Raw genomic sequence first — 23,057 nt, 5'->3', positions numbered from 1 at the left:
AAGTCCCAGAAGCCTAACTCAAAGGGAGAAAGGCCGATACATGCTATTTCACACCAAGATATTATATCATTCTGCATGCAAGCCTGGCATAGTCTTCACCAATGATAGCTCAATTGAGAATTCCTCTTGGGGACACCACATATTCTATTTCAAGAGTTATATATTTACTGCCACAGCTATGTATGTTCTGGCTGGGAAATAAGTAAGAGGCTGATGTAGCTCATACAAAAATCAAAATCAGTATTATTAGATCATTCAGTTGAGGTAACCTGACTCAGAAATGCACTGGCTGACCTAGAAAGTCCTTTAAAATGTTATATTAAAGTGTATCCATCTTAGTATTCTGAAATATTTCTTCTATTTTTGGCAATCGCTTGCATTGCTTTTGCAATCAGAAGAGCCCCCACAACTAATGTTATTTCTAAAAGAAATTAACACGAATAAATTTTTTTCTTTTTCATTTCTCTGGCATCAGTAATCAAGAATTTGTAGGAAGAATCTCATTTTATACTCAAAAGCCAATCCAAGTTTCCCACTTTTTTAGTTTGGTATGAAAACCGATGCCTACACAAGTGAATCATGCATATTATTCTACAAGCAAATTACTTTTATATCATGTAACCTCTTGTGTTTCGTCATTTGTTTGGAGAGAACAGTATAAAGAAAACATTATCACATAATGCTCAAAGAGATAACTAAAAACCCAAATGAAAAGATTAAAATTCAAGATACTTGAGTTAAAATAAGAAAACAATATTGACACCTGTATCACCATTATATATAAATAGGAGGTAAAGTAACAACTTGCTCTAGAATCTGGGCAAAGCCCCAGGAATCCAGGCTTCTTGTACAAATAGTTAGGACACCACAAACAGCCGCTTTGTCCACTGCTGCCCTGCCCTCTAGCCTAGAGAAACCTGCAGAGAGTAAACAGGATCTGAATTCACGCAACTGAAAAATGAACCCGCACAAATGAAAAGGAAATAGATACAAATGCCTGAAGCACATTTTCAGTTGGAATCATTAACAGTAACTTTTTAAAACCACAACATAATAGCGCAAAGAATTACATAAAGTAACAGCGATGTTACACAATGCCTGCTTTGGAGAAACTGGGTGGTAACTCTACTGGAAGTCATACTAGAATGACACAGCACACATTTCCTTTGGTGAAATGTATAATTTGAGCTCTGGTACCAAGAATACCGCTTAATTATAAATTCTTAGAATCTCATATGTATGGCCAACAGAATACTTACTGTGCAGGGGGTGAGAAGCTTAATGAGACTAAGTTTTTTGACGGCTTTGAGATCTGAGTATTATTTGCCTCTCCTCTACCAATGTTTAGGTCTTTGTAAAGTTATCAGCTCTTCTTGTCAAAGTTATCAACCCTCTTTTGCCATTTCCCGCATCCCATATTACTGAACTTGAAATTCAACCCCATACTATAAAAAACAATACTTTTTCTTTGATAATAAATTCTGGTTTAATTTTTTTTTTAATGACTTAACAAAAGAAAAAGAAAAGAACTTTCCAGAACAGAGAACTGGAGGCCAACTAATAATGAAGAATCTAAAGCCATAATTTTTAAACTCTAAACAAAAATGAAAATAAAAAGAACATATATACCATCACACACTGTTTTTCCAAGTTTGTTGTTCAGTCATTAAGTTGTGTCTGACTCTTTGTGACCCCATGGACTGCAGGTCACCAGGCTTCCCTATCCTTCACTATCTCCCGGAATTTGCTCAAACTCATGTCCATTGAGTTGGTGATACTATTGAACCAATATACTGAGAGTTTCTATTACTGACCTTTTCTCCAACTAAGCTGACTTCTCCAAAAGCGATAGATTTGGAGGAGAAAAGAAGCCCTAAGTTTCTCACAGAGATTTTTACACACTCACTCATTTATAATGCATTTCTTCTTTAAACAAACTTTACCTGGAGCTACAAAGAACCTTGGCGTCTCCAACTATTGCCTCATTTTGTAAAGATGAAAATCGTGCAAAGAGTGGTGGTCCTGTATTTTGGCAAACCCATTATTTTGTATTTGTGCCTGAAGCAGCCCATTACTCTGAGACTCTTAGGGCTAAATATGCTCCCCAATTTGGAAATTGTTAACAGGTTAATGATAACTACTTTCAGATGGATTTAAAGGCTCTAGATATTAACCTGGAATGTGTTTCTTCTGAAAAGCCCTGGGCAGGGGCAGTGGTAAGAAGCATACTCTCCTTCCTACAATTGATTAATTTCCTATTCTGTTAACTTGAATTCTTGGGGCAGAGTCGGAGGATAACTTCTTAGCATAATCCCTAAATTAAATATAACTAGACTGCTAAACAGACTTCCCTAGTGGCTCAGACGGTAAAGCGTCTGCCTACAATGTGGGAGAGCTGGGTTCAATCCCTGGGTCAGGAAGATCCCCTGGAGAAGGAAATGGCAACCCACTCCAGTACTCTTGCCTGGAAAACCCCATGGATGGAGGAGCATGGTGGGCTACAGTCCATGGGGTCGCAAAGAGTCAGACACAACTGAGCGACTTCACTTCAGACTGCTGAACAGATTCTCCTGATGGATTTCCAAATTAACAGAGGGCTCCCCCTACTGGTACTATGTGACATACCAGAGGCAAATACATGTTTTTTAAAAAAGTAAACAACTATTTTTCTTGCATGTTTTCATCTGTCTGTCCATCCAAACATTTATTACTATTATCTACTCCATGGGCAGGACATAGCATTATGGCTAAAGTGATATTCAGTGAATACATAGTTGTATCATGAGAAAAAAAAAATTGGCTTTTCAAAAGCAGGCAAAGGGTCTCATGTTCCAAGTGATTTGATTTCAGACAATCACAGGGATGGAAGAGATGGATTTAAGTCAAAGCCATTCTAATTCTTCAAGTTCTCCAAGCAAGCAATGATTCCGTTTGAGCAGGCTGAATACTTGGAGTTACTGAACGGGGGGAACCGTGAACTCAAATGCCTAAAAGGGCCAAGTGGGTGACACAGAACAGTGCGGTGGATCAGACAATAGGGGCTCGTGGGGACTGCGGTGATCTGCAGAGTGCAAGAGTGCAGGCCCGGCTATGGAGCACGCTCCGCTGCTATTCAGCTCTGATCACTTGCTGCCAAGCAGCAGTTCAGGTCTGTGTCACCCTCGTTTCAAAATTTTCCCAAGAGAAGCTAGAGAGCTGGGAAATGTCCTAATTTTGAACACACTGCTGGAGCCAACCAAAATGTATTAGTAGCCCATGTCCAGCCCACAGACTATGGATTTGTAACCTCTGACCCAGAATCAGAAGGAACTTACCTTCTACCCACTACCCTTCTGGCAGATCCAACGCTTAGGAAGTTCTCACAGCTCATTTCAGGGTAAATATCAGCAACCAATCTAAGGCCAACCTTGCAGAGCCCCACAAAGTAAGTGTGATGCTTATTTCCAAAGGAGTAGAATTTTCTGTTTTTAAATGTATTCACTGATTTATTCAAAAAGCATTTGCTGTACACCTGCCACATGTGAGAGCTAGGGCTGGGAAATGGCAGAGAACGAAAAGGAACTGGTCCCAGACCTTACAACGTCTAGAGACACTCGACGAAGAAAGAAATGCTAAGGGAAAGGGAAACATACAGCGCGCAATGAAATAGCACAGCTGAGAGACTTCATCGAGCCTGGGAGGCTCCCTGCCCCTTCCCCAACACTAAGTGTGCAACCCTTTAGCTGAGAACTGAAGAGTGAGGAGAACTAGTAAAGTGGGAGATGAGCGAGTCTTCTATGCAGGGGGGCCAGCCTGAGGGGGCGCTAGACTGAGACTAGTTCAGGAGACGGAGCACAGCACTTGCAGGAGAGACCTGAGTTGAAAGGGAGACGTGGGGAGGAGCCAAATCAACGCAGGCCCTTCCCCAGGAGAGACCTGAGTTGAAAGGGAGACGTGGGGAGGAGCCAAATCAACGCAGGCCCTTCCCAACAGGTCACGTTAAAGGTTCTGGACTTGAGGGAGAGAAGTCACGGAGGGATTTAACAGTGGTGTGATACGACCCAGAGTACAATAATAACACTGGCTGGAGCACAGAGACTGGACTGGAGAAAGATAACCTGGCTGGTTAGGGTACTTGAGTGGTTCTCACTGAGAAATGTAAGGCGCTTGGAATCTAGAACGAATAACTGGGTGACTTGATTTGCAAAACAGTTAGGAGGCTGAGCTAACTGGCCTTTATTGGGGTGTGTGTGTGTGTGTGTGTGTGTGTGTGTGTGTGTGAGAGAGAGAGATGTCTGGAAGGAATCATTGGGTGAGCTGATTTGCAAAACAGGAGGTTGAGCTAACTGGCCTTGATTTTGTGTGTGTGTGTGTGTGTGTGTGTGTGTGAGATGTCTGGAAGGAATCATTGGGGGAGCTGATTTACAAAACAGTTAGGAAGTTGAGTTAACTGGTCTTGATTGTGTGTGCGTGTGTGTGTGTGATGTCATGCTTCCCTTCTCCACGCTAAACATCTCTACTTCTTTCAACTACTCCACTTTGGCTGATAATCTGATGAAGGAAGAATTAAATTTTGATCCCCTGCTTAAGACTCTTCCTCCCCATTCCCAAATAAAACAAAACTGAGTGGTACTTCACTGTAAGTGGAAATCGTTAATAAATTTTACCTTGGATCCCCACCCACCTATTTCTCTGCTCGGAGAAAGGTAATAAAGAAAGTAGGACAGCCCCTGTATTTGTCAGAATGATAGTCTGGAAATTTCCTAAGGGATCTGAGTGATAGGTAGGGCCACTCCCTATTGTCCAGCATATTCACCAAGCCCAGCAGCAGCTTCAGGGCCCAGCACCTTCAGAAGGGATGGCTTTCACATTCTTAGATAAGCTATGGAAAGGGCTTGGGCTGTGTTCATTTGAAAAGGAGTGAAGAGTCTATGGTGTCCTTGAGGTTCTTATACTGTCATTAAAGGAATCAAAGAACCATCAGGCCTCGAGGAGGAAGACAATTCTCAGTTTGGCAGATGTTACAACAAGTGATCTCAAATCAGTGACAAACAGCACGGAGAAGATCCATTTTGGATCTAGTCTTTGGATTTGGTGCTGAGTGTGCTACCTGATTGAAAGTGGACTTGGATTGATATATACCTGCCTCTGGAGTTGTGGCGTGTTCCCCCTTTTCTATGATTTCTCTAATAATAACCAATAGCAATACCACAATTTCATCTGCAAACTCTTTCAGTATTCCAAAATGGAAACTTCTTCCAGGGATAGTGAAGTGAAAGTCACTCAGTTATGTCCGACTCTTTGCGACCCCATGGACTGTAGGCTGCCCGGCTCCTCTTATCCAAAGGATTCTCCAGGCAAGAATAATGGAGGGGGTAGCCGTCTCCCTTCTCCAGGGAACCTTGCCAACCCAGGGATCGAAACCAGGTCTCCTGCATTGCAGGCAGATTCTTTACTGTCTGAGCCACCAGGGAAGCCCCTCCAGGCATAAAACCCAAACTACCGTAGAAGTGTGTGGTTTAATATCTGGAAGTTTAATTATCTCTAAACTCTTACCATTTCTGGTCTGAAGGTCATTGATCTTGAGGAGAAATGAGCCTTAACCTTAGATTTTAGTCACAGAATATGTGAAACCAAAGAAAGCCCTGGCCAGGAGGACCTTTCTTCCAGTTGAAGGCTGAAAGGCTTCTGAATACCTCTTGGATTACCTCAACTAACCTGGTAAAGGGAAAGCCCAGTTAAGCAAGTCACTGAGAGAGAAAAAAAGCAATGATTCTAAATTATTGAATAAGATGAAAAGTGAAACGATCAGATGGGACTGGAGGGGTCTAGAGTCACCACTATTTTTATTAACATTTCTTCCTCCATATTCTGTGGATCACTAATCGCCACTTCATCCGGCGATGACCTGTAAATCTTTTGGCCAGGATATTGCAGTTTTATTATTCCTCTGTTGGAATGGGGGACTTCGATGATTTTTATCATCATCTGACCTATTGATACAGGGACAGGAACACATGGACCAGGCACTAATCCTGCAATGTCAAGCCAGGTCATTCAATGCTCATGGTACAGCACAAGACTTCCAACCAGATGCTGGGCCCTACCCAGCAAATATCTCTAAATTAGGGGCACAAACCCAAGGTCACAGGGCAAGCTCATCTCTCTGACCTTTCCTGGCATGTTTCTCAGCCAGTCAGCCCCTAGCATGTGGTTTGCTAGGAGATATAACTTGAACCATCCCTGATGGACAGAAGATGTCATTCTCTTTCATATATAAACCTTTTCAACACACTTATTAAGGCTTTAGGCCATAGACATCCATGCCCTGGGTCCCCTGATGTCCAACCACCAGAAAACCTTATAAGATTCTAGACCAACTTTCATCTCTAAGTTAACTTGGAGATCCAAACAGCCACTGCTACTGAAAACGTAGTCCTGGACCTGCAACATAACACAGTCAACTGAAGGACAACAGAAACAATTTATCAAAATACACTATAGGGCAAATCACAGCAGCACGAAAGAACACTAAACCTGGGAGCTTCAGACACACGACTCCATCAAGGTGAATGCCCCTTCTCAGTATAAACAAGATCAAAACACATGCCTTTAAATACACACTGCCATGCCACTCTGCCACTAGAATTGTCTTTCTAAAATGTACACCAGATCACACCTTATTTCCACTTTAAGGCTCTCTGCCCTCTTGAGCACAGCACTCAAGAACCTGAACAATCATGTCCTAACTTACTTTCCTGGCCTCTGGTAAGCCACTGCACACCACTCACCTCCTGCTGTTTGAGTCAAACTATGGCCATACTTGAACAGTCAGTCAAATGTGCTACAAACGACCCGGATACTGCCTACGGTACAGTGAAAACCGACTGGCTGTCCTGTAGATGGTACTAATTCCATGATAAATAAATCAAGCATTTTGAACTGTTTTTCCACTAAAAGCACCCATCACAAACGGACAGGAAAATACATATTTACATGAAAGATAAATTAAAAGATTCTTCATTCTTTGGCTGAACAAAGAAGCGTTTCTGAAGAGCAAACTCCCTTAGTGCTTTGCAAATGGGATTTGACGTGCAAAAAGAGGTTAACAGACAAATTTTTAAAGCATATATCCATCTCTTCTGCTGGTGATACTTCTCATCAGTATGGCTCACAATATGATGGGGTATGATGTTTAGTAAGTCTGGCGTTTGTCTCCATTGACTCCTTTCGTGGGAAAAAGCATCTATGCCCGTGGGAAAAAGAAAGTGGAAGAAGACGAATGGAGAGGTGGGAGGAGTATTTTATCATCTGTCAAGATACCAGGACTGATGTCTTGTTATTATTTCATCACCATGGTAAAGAAAACTGAGGATCCTCTCCAGTGCGGTGGACTGGTGGTGCTTCATCCACACTTCCCGCCCCTACACTACTCATCTGTAAGTAGGGCCATGAGGTGACGACCACCAGTACATGTTGATCGGTGCTCAGATGCTGCTCAAAGGATGAGGTGTGTGACCACAGAGCACAGCAAGCTGACCGGTTCTCAGAGATCAAGGTCAGGACCTTGGCCTTTTTATCACTACTACTCTGTAGATTGCCAGCCCAAAGTGTATGCTTTGGGAGACAGAGGCAGCCAGGGTTTCTTTTTCTTTTTTGTACAATTTTTTTTTTCTTTTACATTGCAGTGTAATTGTTTTACAATGCTGTGTTAGTTTCTGCAGTGCAGTGAAGTGAATCAGCTGCTGCTGCTGCTGCTAAGTCGCTTCAGTCGTGTCCGACTCTGTGCGACCCCATAGACGGCAGCCTACCAGGCTCCGCCGTCCCTGGGATTCTCCAGGCAAGAACACTGGAGTGGGTTGCCATTTCTTTCTCCAATGCATGAAAGTGAAAAGTGAAAGTGAAGTTGCTCAGTCGTGCCCGACTCTTAGCGATCCCACGGACTGCAGCCCACCAGGCTCCTCAGTCCATGGGATTTTCCAGGCAAGAGTACTGGAGTGGGGTGCCATTGCCTTCTCCGAGTGAATCAGCTACATGTATACATATATCCCCTCTCTTTTGGACCTCCCTCCTTTCCCCCGGCCCTGTCATCCCACCCATCTAGGTCATCACAGAGCATCACAGGTAGGTCATTGTACAGCTCGCTGTGCTATATGGCAGCTTCCCACTACCTGTTTTACAGCTGGTAGTGTGTTTATGTCAAACCGAGTCTCCCAGTTCAGCTGACCCTCCCCATCCCCCACCATGCCCACACGTCCGTGCTCTTCAACTGTGTCTCGATCCCTGATGGGGAACTAGGTTCATCTGTACCATTTTTCTAGATTGCACACACATGTGGTTAATATGTGATACTTGTTTTTCTCTTTCTGACTTCAGTCTGTATGGAGATTGCAGGAGAAGATACTAATTAATGGATATAGAGCAAAAACTTTACACTGTTTCTCTGACAGAGGAATTAAAATGATCAGGAGACTAATGTGGAGCTAGCACTAACAATTCTATAAAATACAATTTAAAAACACTTGAACATATTTTTCATCATTACTTCATTATGATACATTATGAAACATATGTACATAATACAACTCATTATTTTTTAAAATTAATTGATTTATTTTAATTGGAGACTAATTACTTTCCAATATTGTAGTGGTTTTTGCCATATATTGACATGAATCAGCAATGGGTATACATGTGTTCCCCATCCTGACCCTCCCTCCCACCTTCCTCCCCATCCCATCCCTCAGGGTCATCCCAGTGCACTGGCCCTGAGCACCCTGTCTCATGCATCTAACCTGGACTGGCAATCCATTCCACATATGGTAATATACATGTTTCAATGCTATTCTCTCAAATCATCCCACCCTCGCCTTCTCCCACAGAGTCCAAAAGTCTGTTCTTTACATCTGTGTCTCTTGCTGTCTCGCATATAGGGTCATCATTACCATCTTTCTAAATTCCATATATATGTGTTAATATACTGTATTGGTGTTTTTCTTTCTGACTTACTTCATTCTGTATAATAGGCTGCAGTTTCACCCACCTCATTAGAACTGATTCAAATGCATTCTTTCTAATAGCTGAGTAATATTCCATTGTGTATATGTACCACAGCTTTCTTATCCATTCGTCTGTCAATGGACATCTAGGTTGCTTCCATGTCCTAACTATTGTAAACAGTGTTGCAATGAACATTGGGGTACACATGTCTCTTTCACTTCTGGTTTCCTCAGTGTGTATGCCCAGCAGTGGGATTGCTGGGTCGTATGGCAGTTCTATTTCCAGTTTTTTAAGGAATCTCCACACTGTTCTCCATAGTGAGTGTACTAGTTTGCATTCCCATCAACAGTGTAAGAGGGTTCCCTTTTCTCCACACCCTCTCCAGTATTTATTGTTTGTAGATTTTTTGATAGCAGCCATTTTGGCTGGCATGAGATGGTACCTCATTGTGGTTTTGATTTGCATTTCTCTGATAATGAGTGATGTTGAGCATCTTTTCATGTGTTTGTTAGCCATCTCTATGTCTTCTTTGCAGAAATGTCTATTTAGTTCTTTGGCCCATTTTTTGATTGGGTCATTTATTTTTCTGGAATTGAGCTGCAGGCATTGCTTGTATGTTTTTGAGATTAATTGTCAGTTGCTTCTTTTGCTATTATTTGCTCCCATTCTGAAGGCTGTCTTTTCACCTTGCTTATAGTTTCCTTCATTGTGCAAAAGCTTTTAAGTTTAATTAGGTCCCATTTGTTTATTTTTGCTTTTATTTCCAGTATTCTGGGAGGTGAGTCATAGAGGATCCTGCTGTGACTTATGTTAGAGTGTTTTACCTATGTTTTCCTCTAGGAGTTTTATAGTTTCTGGTCTTACATTTAGATATTTAATCCATTTTGAGTTTATTTTTGTGTATGGTGTTAGAAAGTGTTCTAGTTTCATTCTTTTACAAGTGGTTGACCAGTTTTCCCAGCACCACTTGTTAAAGAGATTGTCTTTTCTCCATTGTATATTCTTGCCTCCTTTGTCAAAGATAAGGTGTTCATAGGTGTGTGGATTTATCTCTGGGCTTTCTTTTTGTTCCATTGATCTATAATTCCATCTTTGTGCCAGTATCATACTGTCTTGATGACTGTGGCTTTGTAGCATAGCTTGAAGTCAGGCAGGTGATTCCTCCAGTTCCATTCTTCTTTCTCAAGATTGCTTTGGCTATTTGAGGTTTTTTGTATTTCCATACAAATTGTGAAATTACTTGTTCTAGTTCTCTGAAAAATACCATTGGTAGCTTGATAGGGATTGCACTGAATCTATAGATTGCTTTGGGCAGTATACTCATTTTCACTATATTGATTCTTCTGATCCATGAACATGGTATATTTCTCCATCTATTTGTGTCATCTTTGATTTCTTTCATCAGTGTTTTATAGTTTTCTATATATAGGTCTTTTGTTTCTTTAGATAGGTTTATTCCTAAGTATTTTATTATTTTCATTGCAATGGTGAATGGAATTGTTTCCTTAATTTCTCTGTTTTATCATTGTTAGTGTATAGGAATGCAAGGGATTTCTGTGTGTTAATTTTATATCCTGCAACTTTATTATATTCATTGGTTAGCTCTAGTAATTTTCTGGTAGAGTCTTTAGGGTTTTCTATGTAGAGGATCATGTCATCTACAAACAGTGAGAGTTTTACTTCTTCTTTTCCAATCTGAATTCTTTTTATTTCTTTTTCTTCTCTCATTGCTGTGGCTAAAACTTCCAAAACTACATTGAATAGTAGCAGTGAGGGTGGGCACCCTTGTCTGGTTCCTGACTTCAGAGGAAATGCTTTCAATTTTTCACCATTGAGGATAATGTTTGCTGTGGAATTATCATATATGGCTTTTATTATGTTGAGGTATGTTCTTTCTGTGCCTGCTTTCTGGAAACTTTTTATCATAAATGGATGTTGAATTTTGTCAAAGGCTTTCTTTGCATCTACTGAGAAAATCATATGGTTTTTATCTTTCAATTTGTTAATGTGGTGTATCACATTGATTGATTTGCAAATATTGAAGAATCCTTGCATCTCTGGGATAAAGCCCACTTGGTCATGATGTATGATCTTTTAATATATTGTTGGGTTCCATTTGCTAGAATTTTGTTAAGGATTTTTGCACCTATGTTCATCAGTGATACTGGCCTGTAGTTTTCTTTTTTTGTGGCATCTTTGTCTGGTTTTGGTATTAGGGTGATAGTGGCCTCATAGAATGAGTTTGGAAGTTTACCTTCTACAATTTTCTGAAAGAGTTTGAGTAGGATAGGTGTTAGCGCTTCTCTAAATTTTTGGTAGAATTCACCTGTGAAGCCATCTGGTCCTGGGCTTTTGTTCGTTAGAAGATTTTTTATTATGGATTTTTTATTACAGTTTCAATTTCCGTGCTTGTGATGGGTCTGATAAGATTTTCTATTTCTTCCTGGTTCAGTTTTGGAAGGTTATACTTTTCTAAGAATTCATCCATTTCTTCTACGTTGTCCATTTTATTGGCATATAGTTGCTGATAGTAGTCTCTTATGATCCTTTATATTTCTGTGCTGTCTGTTGTGATTTCTCCATTTTCATTTCTAATTTTGTTGATTTGATTCTTCTCCCTTTTTTCTTGATGAGTCTGGCTAACGGTTTATCTATTTTATCTTCTCAAAGAACCAGCTTTTTAGTTTTGTTGATTTTTGCTATAGTCTCCTTTGTTTCTTTTTCATTTATTTCTGCCCTCATTTTTATGATTTCTTTCCTTCTACTAACCCTGGGGTTCTTCATTTCTTCTTTTTCTAGGTGTAAATTTAGGTTAGGTTTTTCTTTTTTCCTCTCTGCTTCATTTATTTCCACCATTCTATCTTCCGTCTCACTTATCCTCTCTTCTGCCTCAGTTACTGTTGGTTCCCTACTGTTGGTTCCCTCCAGAGTGCTTTTGATCTCAGTTATAGCATTATGCATTATTGACTGACCCTTTTTAAATTTCTTCTTCTTCTGCTGCTGCTGCTAAGTTGCTCAGTCGTGTCCAACTCTGTGCGACCCCATAGACGGCAGCCCACCAGGCTCCCCTGTCCCTGGGATTCTCCAGGCAAGAACACTGGAGTGGGTTGCCATTTCCTTCTCCAACGCATGAAAGTGAAAAGTGAAAGGGAAGACGCTCAGTCGTGTCTGACGCTTAGCGACCCCATGGACTGCAGCCCCCTAGACTTCTCCATCCATGGGATTTTCCAGGCAAAAGTACAGGAGTGGGGTGCCATTGCCTTCTCCGAATTTCTTCTAGGTCTTTGTTAAACATTTCTTGCATCTTCTCAATCCTTGTCTTCAGTCTATTCATCTGTTACTCCCTTTTGTTTTCAAGATTTTGGATCATCTTTACTATCACTGTTCTGAATTCTTTTTCAGGTAGACTCCCTATATCCTCCTATTTTGTTTGGTTTGGTGGGCATTTATCATGTTCCTTTACCTACAGAACATTTCTCTGCCTTTTCATCTTGTTTAGATTGCTGTGTTTGGGGTGGCTCTTATGTAGGCTGGAAGTTTGTGGTTCCTCTTTACTGTGGAGGTTCCTCCCTGTGGGTGGGGTTGGACGAGTGGTTTGTCAAGGTTTCCTGGTTAGGGAAGCTTGTGTCAGTGTTCTGGTGGGTGGAGCTGAATCTCTTCTCTATGTAGTGTCAAGTAGTGAGTTTTGAGGTGTCTGTGGGTTTGGTGTGACTTTTGGCTGCCTGAATTTTAATGCTCAGGGTTATGTCCCTGTGTTGCTGGAGAATTAGCTTGGTATGCCTTGCTCTGAAACTTGTTGGCTCTTGGGTGGAGCTTGGTTTCAGTGTAGGTATGGAGGCTTTTGGATGAGCTCTTGTCAATTAATGTTCCCTGGAGTCAGGAGTTTTCTGGTGTTCTCAAGTTTTGGATTTAAGCCTCCTGCCTCTGACTTTCAGTCTTTTTCTTAAAGTAGCCTCAAGACTTCTCCATCCATACAGTACTGATGAAAAAACATCTAGGTTAATGGTGAAAAGATTCTCCACAGTGAGGGACACCCAGAGAGGTTCACAGAGTTGCATGGAGAAGAGAAGAGGAAGGAGGGAGATAGAGGTGACCAGGAGAAGAGGGGGAATCAAAAGGGGAGAAAGCAATTTAGCCAGTAATCAATTCCCTATGTGCTCTCCACAGTCAGGAACACTCAGAGAGGTTCAGAGAATTACATAGAGAAGAGAAGAGGGAGGAAGGCAATAGAAGTGACCAGGAGGAGAGGAGGGGGAGTCAAAAGGAGAGAGACAAATCTAGCCAGTAATCAGTTCCCTAAGTGTTATCCACAGCCCAGAACACCCAGAGAGATTCACAGAGTTAAGTAGAGAAGATAAGGGGGAGGGAGGAGATAGAGGTGACCTGGGGGAGAAAAATGAGAGTCAAAAGGGGAGAGAGCAATCGAGCCAGTAATCACACCCCTAAGTAAAAATAGGTACTGAAGATTAGATTCTTAAAAGTACAGAATTGATAACAAATACCAAAAAGCAAAGATTAAAAATCTAGAGTAGAGGTTAGACTCTCAAAAATACAATATTAAAAATACAAAACAAAATCACAAAAATTATATAAATATATATATATATATAATTTGTTTTAAAAATAGGGTCTTTTTTGCAAGGTAATAGTAGGTTATAAAAATGAAAATTAAAGGAGTAATAAAGAACTTAAAAAAATTAAAAGAATTTAAAAATGATAATAGTAAAATATATCTAGGAATTTCTCTGGAGCTGTTGAAGGCAGTGTAGGGTAAGTTCAGTTTCAGATAGTTCCTTGTTCCAGCTTATACTTCTCAAGGTCTATAGGCCCCTTCCAATGCTTAATCAATGCTAACTAAAGGGTTTTAATCTGTTGCACCTGTTCCCTCTTCTTTGTTTATTTTGGCTTCCTCTGTTTGCAAGTCTCTTCAGTGTCTAATTTCTGCCCTGACACAAGGAGGCAAAGGTGGTCACTTACTTAGGCTCACTTGTTCAGTTGTGCTGTGGGGAGGGAGGGACACTGCAAACAAATATCACTGGCATGTGTGGTGAGTGCTCGCAGTGTATGGACCACACTGGTTTTGCCCCAGCTCACAGCACGTGTGCCTTCCCAGTCTACATTGCTCAGCCTCCAGGTTGCTCTGCAGGGGAACTGTCCAAAGCAGGCCCTGGGTTTCGTGTGCTTCCCAGGTCTAAGCTGCTCAGGTTCAGGTTCTCAGGTACTCCACAAAGACACAGATTCGGCTGCGCATGCGGTTTGTGCCCTTCCCAGGTCTGAGCAGCTCAGGCGACCAGGTGCTTGGCGAGCACACTGTCCCAGGTGGTCTGTGCGTCTTATCACCTCCCCAGTCCCAGCCGCTCAGTTTCCCGGGCGTGTCGCAAGAGCACCATCTCAGGTGTGCTGTGTGTGTCCTCTGCGACCCTCCTGGCGGATGTCAACCGTCCAGGATCCCAGGAAGACTTGCTTAGCAACTGGGAGCCTGCTCGCAGTTTGGTGGAGGATGCCGTCTCTGGGGCCGAGATTGTCCCTCACCTTCCAGCTCTGGCTGTCGCCCACCTGCCTCTCTGCCTCTAGGTCGTGGGGAGGTGCCGGTCTGCAGATGGCTAGCTCTCCTCTGGTATTAGCTTAGTCCTTTGTTCTGTGAGCAGGCCAGGCTGTGCCTTAGGTTAGAGCTTTTCACAGGAAAGTTCTCTCTCTCTCTTTTTTCTCTCTGGTTATCCCACAGTTCGGGTTACTGTCTCACATTAGCTCCCTCAGATTGTCCTCAGGGCATTCAGGCCCAGTTCTCAATGCCACCCACACCTCCCTGTTCAGCCCCCGCTCACTGGTGGCAGATTCACATCTGGGCTACTTCTGGGCTACTTCTCTGCTGGGAGTTGCAATTAGGCACATATTCTGTGGGTTTTTTTTTTTTTTTTTTCCTCCCAGTTATGTTGTCCTCTGAGATTCCAAAACTCCCCACAGACCCGCCGGTGAGAGTGTTTCCTGGTGTTTGGAAACATCTCCTCCTTCAAGACTCCCTTCCCAGGATAGTCTCCATCCCTAACTCTTTTGTCTCTCTTTTTGTCTTTTATATTTTGTCCTACCTCCTTTTGAAGAGAATGGGCTACCTTTCTGGGGGCCTGGTGTCCTTCGCCAGTGTTCAGAAGTTGTTTTGTGGAAGCTGCTCAGCATTCAAATGATCTTTTGATCTTTTGAATTTGTGGGGGAGAAAGTGGTCTCCCTGTCCTATTCCTCTGCCATCTTCAGACCACCTCTCCAACACTCATTATTTTTAAGCATTTGGCCAAATATATTAGAAAGGATTATCAAAACCATATTACACAGTCATTTCAAAAGGCAAAAACCATAAAACAAATTATAGACCACAGTGATCTTAATTTTGATTAAAAAATTTGCTTGCTAAAAAAGTAATAGCTGCATACATTTACTCAACATCTTCACCATCTCTGAGTTTAACAAAGTAACAGAAACATTTTTTAGAGCCTTTAGTATGCTCTGGGCACTATTCTAAGAGATTTACACATATTACCTTGTTTAATTCCCAAAACAACTCTGTAAGGTAAAGAGAATTATCCTCAATTTATAGATGAAAAACTGAAGCACAGAGGGTAAGTAATTCACTCAAGGCTGTATTACTAGTAAATGATGGAGTTATTTAATTAACTTGAAACCTTACACAGATTATTGAAGAATGATTACATTTACATAGCATGCCAAGGGAAATACCTTTAAGACTATACAGATATACGCACATTAACCATGTTTTACAAGCATTAATTTTGTGCACGTGTGTCTTGAGCCAAAGCTACTCACAGATTCACTTGTTTGTAGTTTGCCTCACATTGAATCTTACTTGAGAAAAAATCTTGGTTAACCACAACAAAAAACATAGAGCAACTATTTTTTATAAAGTTATTTGTCATCTTACAATGTGATTCATCTGAGGTGCCTTAGGCAACACGCTGCCAGATGTCACATGGTGTGCACGCATCAACGCTGTGGCTTTCCTTCTGGTGGACCTGCTTGACCTGAACCAACTATATTGCTAAAATCACATAAAGACTGAATTAACTACACGCTTTAACAGCAACATATACATTACACAGGGAGAAGCACAGCTATCCATATATGAAAAGTTGAACAAGGCATAATAAGATTTTATTCCTCTGAACTTGGAATAAGATTTTAGGGTCCTTGAATTTGAAATCAACTGTGTAAGGGGTTATGACTTCTCAGGACATGAAGACCCAAGGAGAACTTTTCTTTAAATATTCACAATTAAAAAAAAAAGGACTATGCCATATATATAATTACATTCTTATTTATATTTATCTGGTCAGTCCAAATAGTTTTGAGCTTTTTTTTTGGGGGGGGGTTCTTAAATTAGTATATGAGTTAATGAAAATATTAATAATTTTGCTGTTCCATCAGTATGTTTAAATTTAAACTACCTGATATTACGTATGGAAATTCTGCCTTAAGCAGTATTTTCTGCTGGTCTGGTACGTATAATCAAGGTATGCTATCTCATTGTAGTTACTGTTAAAATAAAAGGGGAAATGGAAATTTTCTGGTGGTCCAGTGGTTAGGACTCCAAGCTTCCACTACAGGGGGCACAGGTTCGATCCCAGATTGGGAAAATAAGATTCCTCATCCTAAGAGAGGTAGGGAGGGATGGTTCTGAGATGCTCATACTTGCTAGCTATTCTTCCTTTTAGCATATATTAGCTGTGGTGTCTTTTGTTGGCATATACAAGTAACATGGCTATAATGGATGTCTAGCAACTAGAAATGAGAGTAATTTTCATGTGTGGCTAATAAAAATCATTCTCATTACTCTGGGGTCCCACATACAATGCTTTTCCACAACATTTAGCTCATCAGCTTACGTGGACCACAGGAGATATGGACTGGAAACAGTAGATTAGCAATGAATTATTCATAGGTGAAAGCTTTGTAAAAGAATCAATCTTTAGTCTAAGTTAGTCTGCATATTCCAAGGACTCACTATGTTTTTGTAGAAGTGTTTATATATAAGAGGCATTTAATAAATGTTCAGTTGCTAAAAAGGAGAACTATATAGATATCTGTTTGGTATTTAGTTCTTTCTACTTTCTGAAAACGTAAGGAAATAAATTGTTTTCATCTGGAATACATACTTGAATCAAAATAAGAGCTGACTGAAGTGAACAAACTGATTCAGTGCTTTTAAATAGAAAGATCCAGAAAAAGGTGACATACTTATAAAGAAGCTATTTATAAGGATGACATATTTATTATAAGTTTCCTTACCTTGCAAACAGAAAGGACATTAACACTTATCAGTTTCTTGATGGTCTGCAAAAGAAATATTGATCATTTTATATAGATTTGATCATGGAAGTGACCATATTATACATAAGACAGATAGAGATATATAAATAATCCAGAGATGCACTGAAAGTTTCCCCAGATATAGTATAGACCTTGGAAACTGACAGGATTGGGGGTAAAGAGGCAGCTTATACTTTACTCTCAGTATTACAGTATTTTTCAACAATGCAGTGATTCATGCTAGTATACAAAATCCAAAGTATACGTACAAGTGAAATCTGCAAGTGAAAAAACCACACTAAACCTAAAATAAATATGTAATTTCCTCTCCGCTAACATGGAAAGACGAAACTATTGAATCTAATATTTTCAACAATTTTTAAAAATTTACATATTCTTTCAATAATACGTTTTCTAGTTTTTATTAAAGAATTAGACATGCATCAAGTATATAGCTTTCATTTTGGTAGAGCTAGTTTACCTGAATCCACTATATTGCTGTATACTATTAACACAATTATGGCTTTTAAATTGGTGTTTACAATCCTGATACTTAAACAGGGCTGCTTTGATGTAATAAAAATAATAATAATAAAACTGGAGCTATTATTGAATGTAGCGTTGTGCAGATGAGATGATAAATATTTTCTCATTCAATCCTTCTAACATCTCTGTAAAGCTGCCTATATTATAGGCAAGGGAACGGAGACTAAGGATGGTTGGGTCATTCCCTGGGGATCTCAGGTAGTGAGTAGAAGGACCAGGGTGTGAATCTCAGCTGTTAGATGGACTCCAGCGCTCAGTCTCAACATTATACCATATTGCCTCACCTATGCCTGCACGCATTCTTTCTATGACCACAATCTACAAAAAACAACTTACATTGTCCAAGTCAGGAATATCCAAAAAGTATTCCGGATACTCATATGACATTCCCACATTGTTCACTGAAATAAAACAAGATCATTAGCTAGCTACTATACATTTTGTAGATTTGACATAAAGAGATTAAACATAATGAGACTAAAATGATACATATAATTACATAAAATGTTTATGTCTTGAGTGATCTCTCTATCCATAATCTACCTGTATGGACAGTTCAAATGTCTCCTCTTTCACTAAGCCTTTCCGGATCCAACCCCTGGCAAAAGGACTTTTTATTGGCCTCCCAATTTGCATAGCCCATTGGAGCATGTGTGCATTCCGCCTCTGTAATACATCTGTAGATGTTGCTTAACCTCTCTCTCCGTGTGTGTGTGTTCAGTCGTGTCTGACTCTTTGTGACCTCATGGACTGTAGCCCACCAGGCTCCTTTGTCTGTGGGATCATCCTGGCAGGAATACTGGAGTGGGTTGCCATTTCCTCCTCCAGGGGATCTTCCTGACCTGGGGATCGAACCTGCATTTCCCACAGCTTCTACGTTGGCAAGCGGATTTTTCACCTCTGAGCCACCTGGGAAGCCCAGAGTACAGTAGAAAAGAGCGGAGGATACAGTTATATAGGAGACTAAAAACTTGAGTTCTACTTACAACTGTTTCAGAAAATATGTGACTTGGGATAAGTCACGCATGATATGCATCTCAGTGTCTTCACCTCTTAAATGAGAGCACATTTTAATCATTCAACAAACATTTGCCGTTCAATTGTGTGCAAGACACGTGTGAAGAACCAGAAAAACCATAAACAATAGTTTGCATCATGGAGCAAACTATCCAGTAGAAAGAGAAAGACACTAAACAAAAAGAATTAAACAACTATTTCATTACAAAGCACAGAGTGCCATGGGGTCTGTCCCAGACCTCATCTGGGAGGTGAGGGAAGGTTTGACATTCACAGAGGTTAAATAACTTGCACAAGACCATAGAGCAAAGTAAGGCTAGGATTCAAACTGAGAATATTTGACTTCAGAGGTGTCTTAACCACTTCTTAAAGCCATCCTATGACTTCATTCCTTATTCAGCTCAGGGGAAAAAAATGTCAGTAATAATTAGATAATAAACAGAAATCTGATAGCAATGTTTAATAAAACTGTAAGGTATCAGAAAAGAAAGGTTTCAGTAGCAAAAAGATAACGAAATTCTGATCATTCTGCTCAAGCGTATAAGGAATTATGCCAGATAAACCTGAGAGTAGTAACAGTAACTTTTTCAACAGACTAACAAAATTAGTGGCTCAAAGGAACTCAGTAAAGGTTCTATATTTAGCAGCAAGCCAGTCACTTGAGGCTGTGACTCTCAAGATTTTACTGGTACAATTCGGTCAGGATGGCTTGAACAAGATCACAGAAACCTGTCTGAAAAATCTGTAAGCAAAGGACAGTAGCAAAGCAAACTGTATTTAATTAAGATTCATGACCATCTGAATAGGGATGGTATCTAAACAGAAAAATAATAGCAGGTTCAAATCCATTTTTATTTTATTCAAAATGTTCTCTGCCCACCAGGGGTTCTAGGAATCAATTCTTTAAAGACCAGCAGAACTAGTTGAAGGCGCGGGTCTGTGTTCATTTGACTTTGCCTTGACCATCCACAAGGTTATAAAGGATGAATGACTTATTTACAGAGAAACAGCAACAACCAAAATATCTGTTAAAATGTTAAACTATTCTTTAGGAAGTCAGTGTTAGATTACAGGAGTCCTCAAGGAAAGGGTTTTGCCGAATTGTAATGTTCTTTGGGAAAGAAGATTCCATCACACACTGCGAACTCCATCTTTCTTCACTCTCTTGTATCTAGAAAACTTTCTAGCTGTAGGTCTCTGGATCTAGAATCTAGACCTAGATTCTAGGTCTCTTTCTAGTCCATGGCAATACTAACGTTACTTTTCAAAATGCTGAAGAAAACTGAACAGTGTTACTATAAATCTTTTACAGTCCCGATTTGGATTTAGAAGGAAAAAAAAAAAAACAGGAACTTTGTAAGCAGCACCATTAACTTTTGCCATCTTGCCAACTTGTGTTACAAGGGCCAAAGTCAAGCTGAAGATGCTCATACGTAACTAATTAAGCAAGGAAGTGATACTCTGGGTAAGGTTGTATCTACAACACAAAGACTTCAGATCTGTCTCGCTAATTGAGCAAAGGAAAGATATCACAGCTATCCACTCACATGGTGAAAATGTGATCATCTATTTAATACAATTCTAAAAGAAAACACAGTCAACACTGAGACCTTTAATCCAAAGAAATAAATGGTATTATGTATAAGGGCTATGCCTTTATAATCAAAAATAAACACAGGGAAAAAAAGTCTTAAAACTGGACTAGATCTTTCAGAGCACTGAGCCTGACTTTATGAGCTGAAATACATGCCAAGGTCACACTGGCCAAGTGGTCCTTTACTCTTAAATCTCTTGCTATCTTAAAGTCGGACCTTTCGCTGGTGGAAGATATGCTACCTGTATTCTCTCCACACTAGGTAATCACTTCAGAGTGCTATTATTTAAGAGTTCAAGAAAAACAACTGTTGCTCTCAAATGTTATTTCCATAAACTTGCACAACGGTGAGAACCTTTTGGAAAAAGTAAACTCATTGCAATTTTATTTTGAGACGTCAGGTGGCAGCAACAACCAAACAGCAGGCAGAAAAGGCAACCAAACAAGCAGGGACTTGGAAAAGGAAGAAAACAGGCTTTGGGTAGGAGGGAAGGGTGGAAATATTTACATTATAATTTAATCTCATTAAGAATGGGTACATGCAATACCATCTTCTTATATTACAGGATTCATTACAGGATTCGCCAAACCAAACAATGTCACAAGTTGTTCTAACATCATTCAGATAATTGAAAATCCCTTTTAAACGGTAGTGTTTTAAATTAGCATTAAATATCTGTTCATTAGTAAGTTTCCTTGAATTCTTCAAGTCAGGCACCAGAGGCAGATTGAACATTTTTGTTCAATGACCTGAAAAATCCTTGTAACTCATGTAACACACATGTCTTTCAGGAAACAAGGTATTGTATGTACATGTAATCTCAGAATGCCGAGCACTACCCCAGCAATCATCACAGGACCATGAACAGAAACTCTTTCCCATCCATTTCTCAGTGGAGTTCTGAGATTGGGAAGAGCTCAACGGAAGAGATGAGGCAGATGGAGAAGAGAGGTGAAGACAGGCCAAGAACAAGGACAAGGCAAGTGGAAAGAGAAGGAGGTGGCGGATCCCTGCAGAGGAGCTGTTCGTGTGCTAGGCTCAACAGTGCTCTCTCCACATCTGCTATCCAGAACTTTCAAAAACACCGAAACCACAAACCATTATATTTTAAAGACTCGGAAAATCCACAGAGTATTTCTGAATGTTATATAAATATTCTAAATTACACCATACTGCTGCTTAAAAATCATTTCCACCTATCATACTTTTAAAAAATGATGAGAACATACACAAGATTTGTTTCTTCTGAATTCATTTTCTGCTCCTTCTACCCTTACTGGGCTTAGCATCCTTTATCAAAACCAGCTGCTGTACAGATAATGATGTCATTAGGAAATTCGATTTCTGGCATCTGGGTTGGGCATGAGGGAGGAGCAAATGACAATAAATTGCTAGAGAATAAAAGTCCATCTGAACGAACACAATAATAACAGATATGGGTAACCACACACAGACCACCTTCAACCTGCTGCCTCTTCCAGATTAATCACACATAAGACATTAAGGCAGTTTAAAAACACACTGCCTAATGATGCGGTTTCCTAATACGTAACAAGTAATGCAGTCTTCTCTATTTCTCTCTCATCACATCAAAGTAGAAAACATGATACTAAGTTTACATTTTGGTCACATTTGTAGTTGGATACACTAATGCAGTTCATTCATAAAAAACTGAATTTTAAAAAATTCTGCCACCTCTCTTTATTGCAAAAGATACTGAATTTTTAAAAATGCAGACCCAAGTAACACCATGAGTGGAGAAAAACTTCTCTTATTTTAAGCTCTCGAACCAGGAGGGGATGGATCTCAGAGTCCAACAGACCCTGATTTCAGTCTGCAGCTACCAGGTCCTAACAAGGTGCAGGTGATTTCACTCCAGTAAGCCTGTTTCCTCATCACCTTTATATATAAAATAGGCATAACAATTTAAGCATTAAATGGGATAATACACATAAAATGTTTAACCCAATGCCTGGAACATACTCAGTCCATGGAATTCTCCAGGTTACCCACCCATACTAGAGTGGGTAGCCATTCCCTTCTCTAGGAGATCTTCCCGACCCAGGGATCAAACCCAGCTCTTCTGCACTGTAAGCAGATTCTTTACTATCTGAGCCACCAGAGAATCCTAAGTGAAGCCCCTCAAAAGTGTGGCAGTGGTGGGCTTCCCTGGTAGCTTCCCTCATGGCTCAGTCGGTAAAGAATTTGCCCGCGATGCAGGAGACCTGGGTTGGATCCCTGAGTCGGGAAGATACCCTGGAGGAGGGCGTGGCAACCCACTCTAGTATTCTTGACTGGAGAATTCCATGGACAGAGAAGCCTGGCAGCCTACAGTCCATGGGGTCACAAAGAGTTGGACACAACTCTGGGTGAGCAACTAACACTTGGAATATACTAGTCTGTTAATAAGTGGGGAGAAAGAGTTGTTAATTGCTGTGTGGTCACTTATTCAACAAGTGTTTACTGAACTCCTATTTTGCACCCAACACTAGGGTAGGTGCCGGGGCTGCAGCACAATAGCCAAGGTCCCTGTTTTCATTGTACGTAACCAGCACTGAAGTGGAAGATCCATCTAAAAGAGAGCTCTAGGCAAGAGTTAACCAG

General features: G+C 40.4%; 1 protein-coding gene across 5 annotated transcripts in view; it reads right to left on the bottom strand.

Annotated features, from left to right (window-relative positions):
* The window catches only part of HSD17B12 (hydroxysteroid 17-beta dehydrogenase 12), a 211,638-nt gene that overhangs the window by 31,486 nt on the left and 157,095 nt on the right, over positions 1–23,057 (bottom strand). For 4 of the 5 annotated variants that reach the window (XM_086341210.1, XM_086341208.1, XM_086341213.1 and 1 more), the window contains 2 exons: positions 18,178–18,242; positions 17,275–17,319 (listed from right to left, as the gene is read on the bottom strand). In XM_086341210.1, coding sequence (XP_086197336.1) covers positions 17,275–17,319; positions 18,178–18,242 — 110 coding nt within the window. Of the gene's footprint in view, positions 1–14,846; positions 16,028–17,274; positions 17,320–18,177; positions 18,243–23,057 lie in introns of those variants that run through there. The other variant, XM_086341211.1, reaches the window with a different exon arrangement.

The sequence above is a fragment of the Bos grunniens genome, chromosome 15 (assembly GCF_055505025.1).
Source record: "Bos grunniens cultivar Pamir isolate PY7600 chromosome 15, Bosgru_T2T1.0, whole genome shotgun sequence".
In the NCBI taxonomy this organism is placed as follows: Eukaryota; Metazoa; Chordata; class Mammalia; order Artiodactyla; family Bovidae; genus Bos; species Bos grunniens.
Note: the sequence above shows the minus strand (reverse complement) of the source record. Positions and strands in the feature narration are given on the sequence as shown.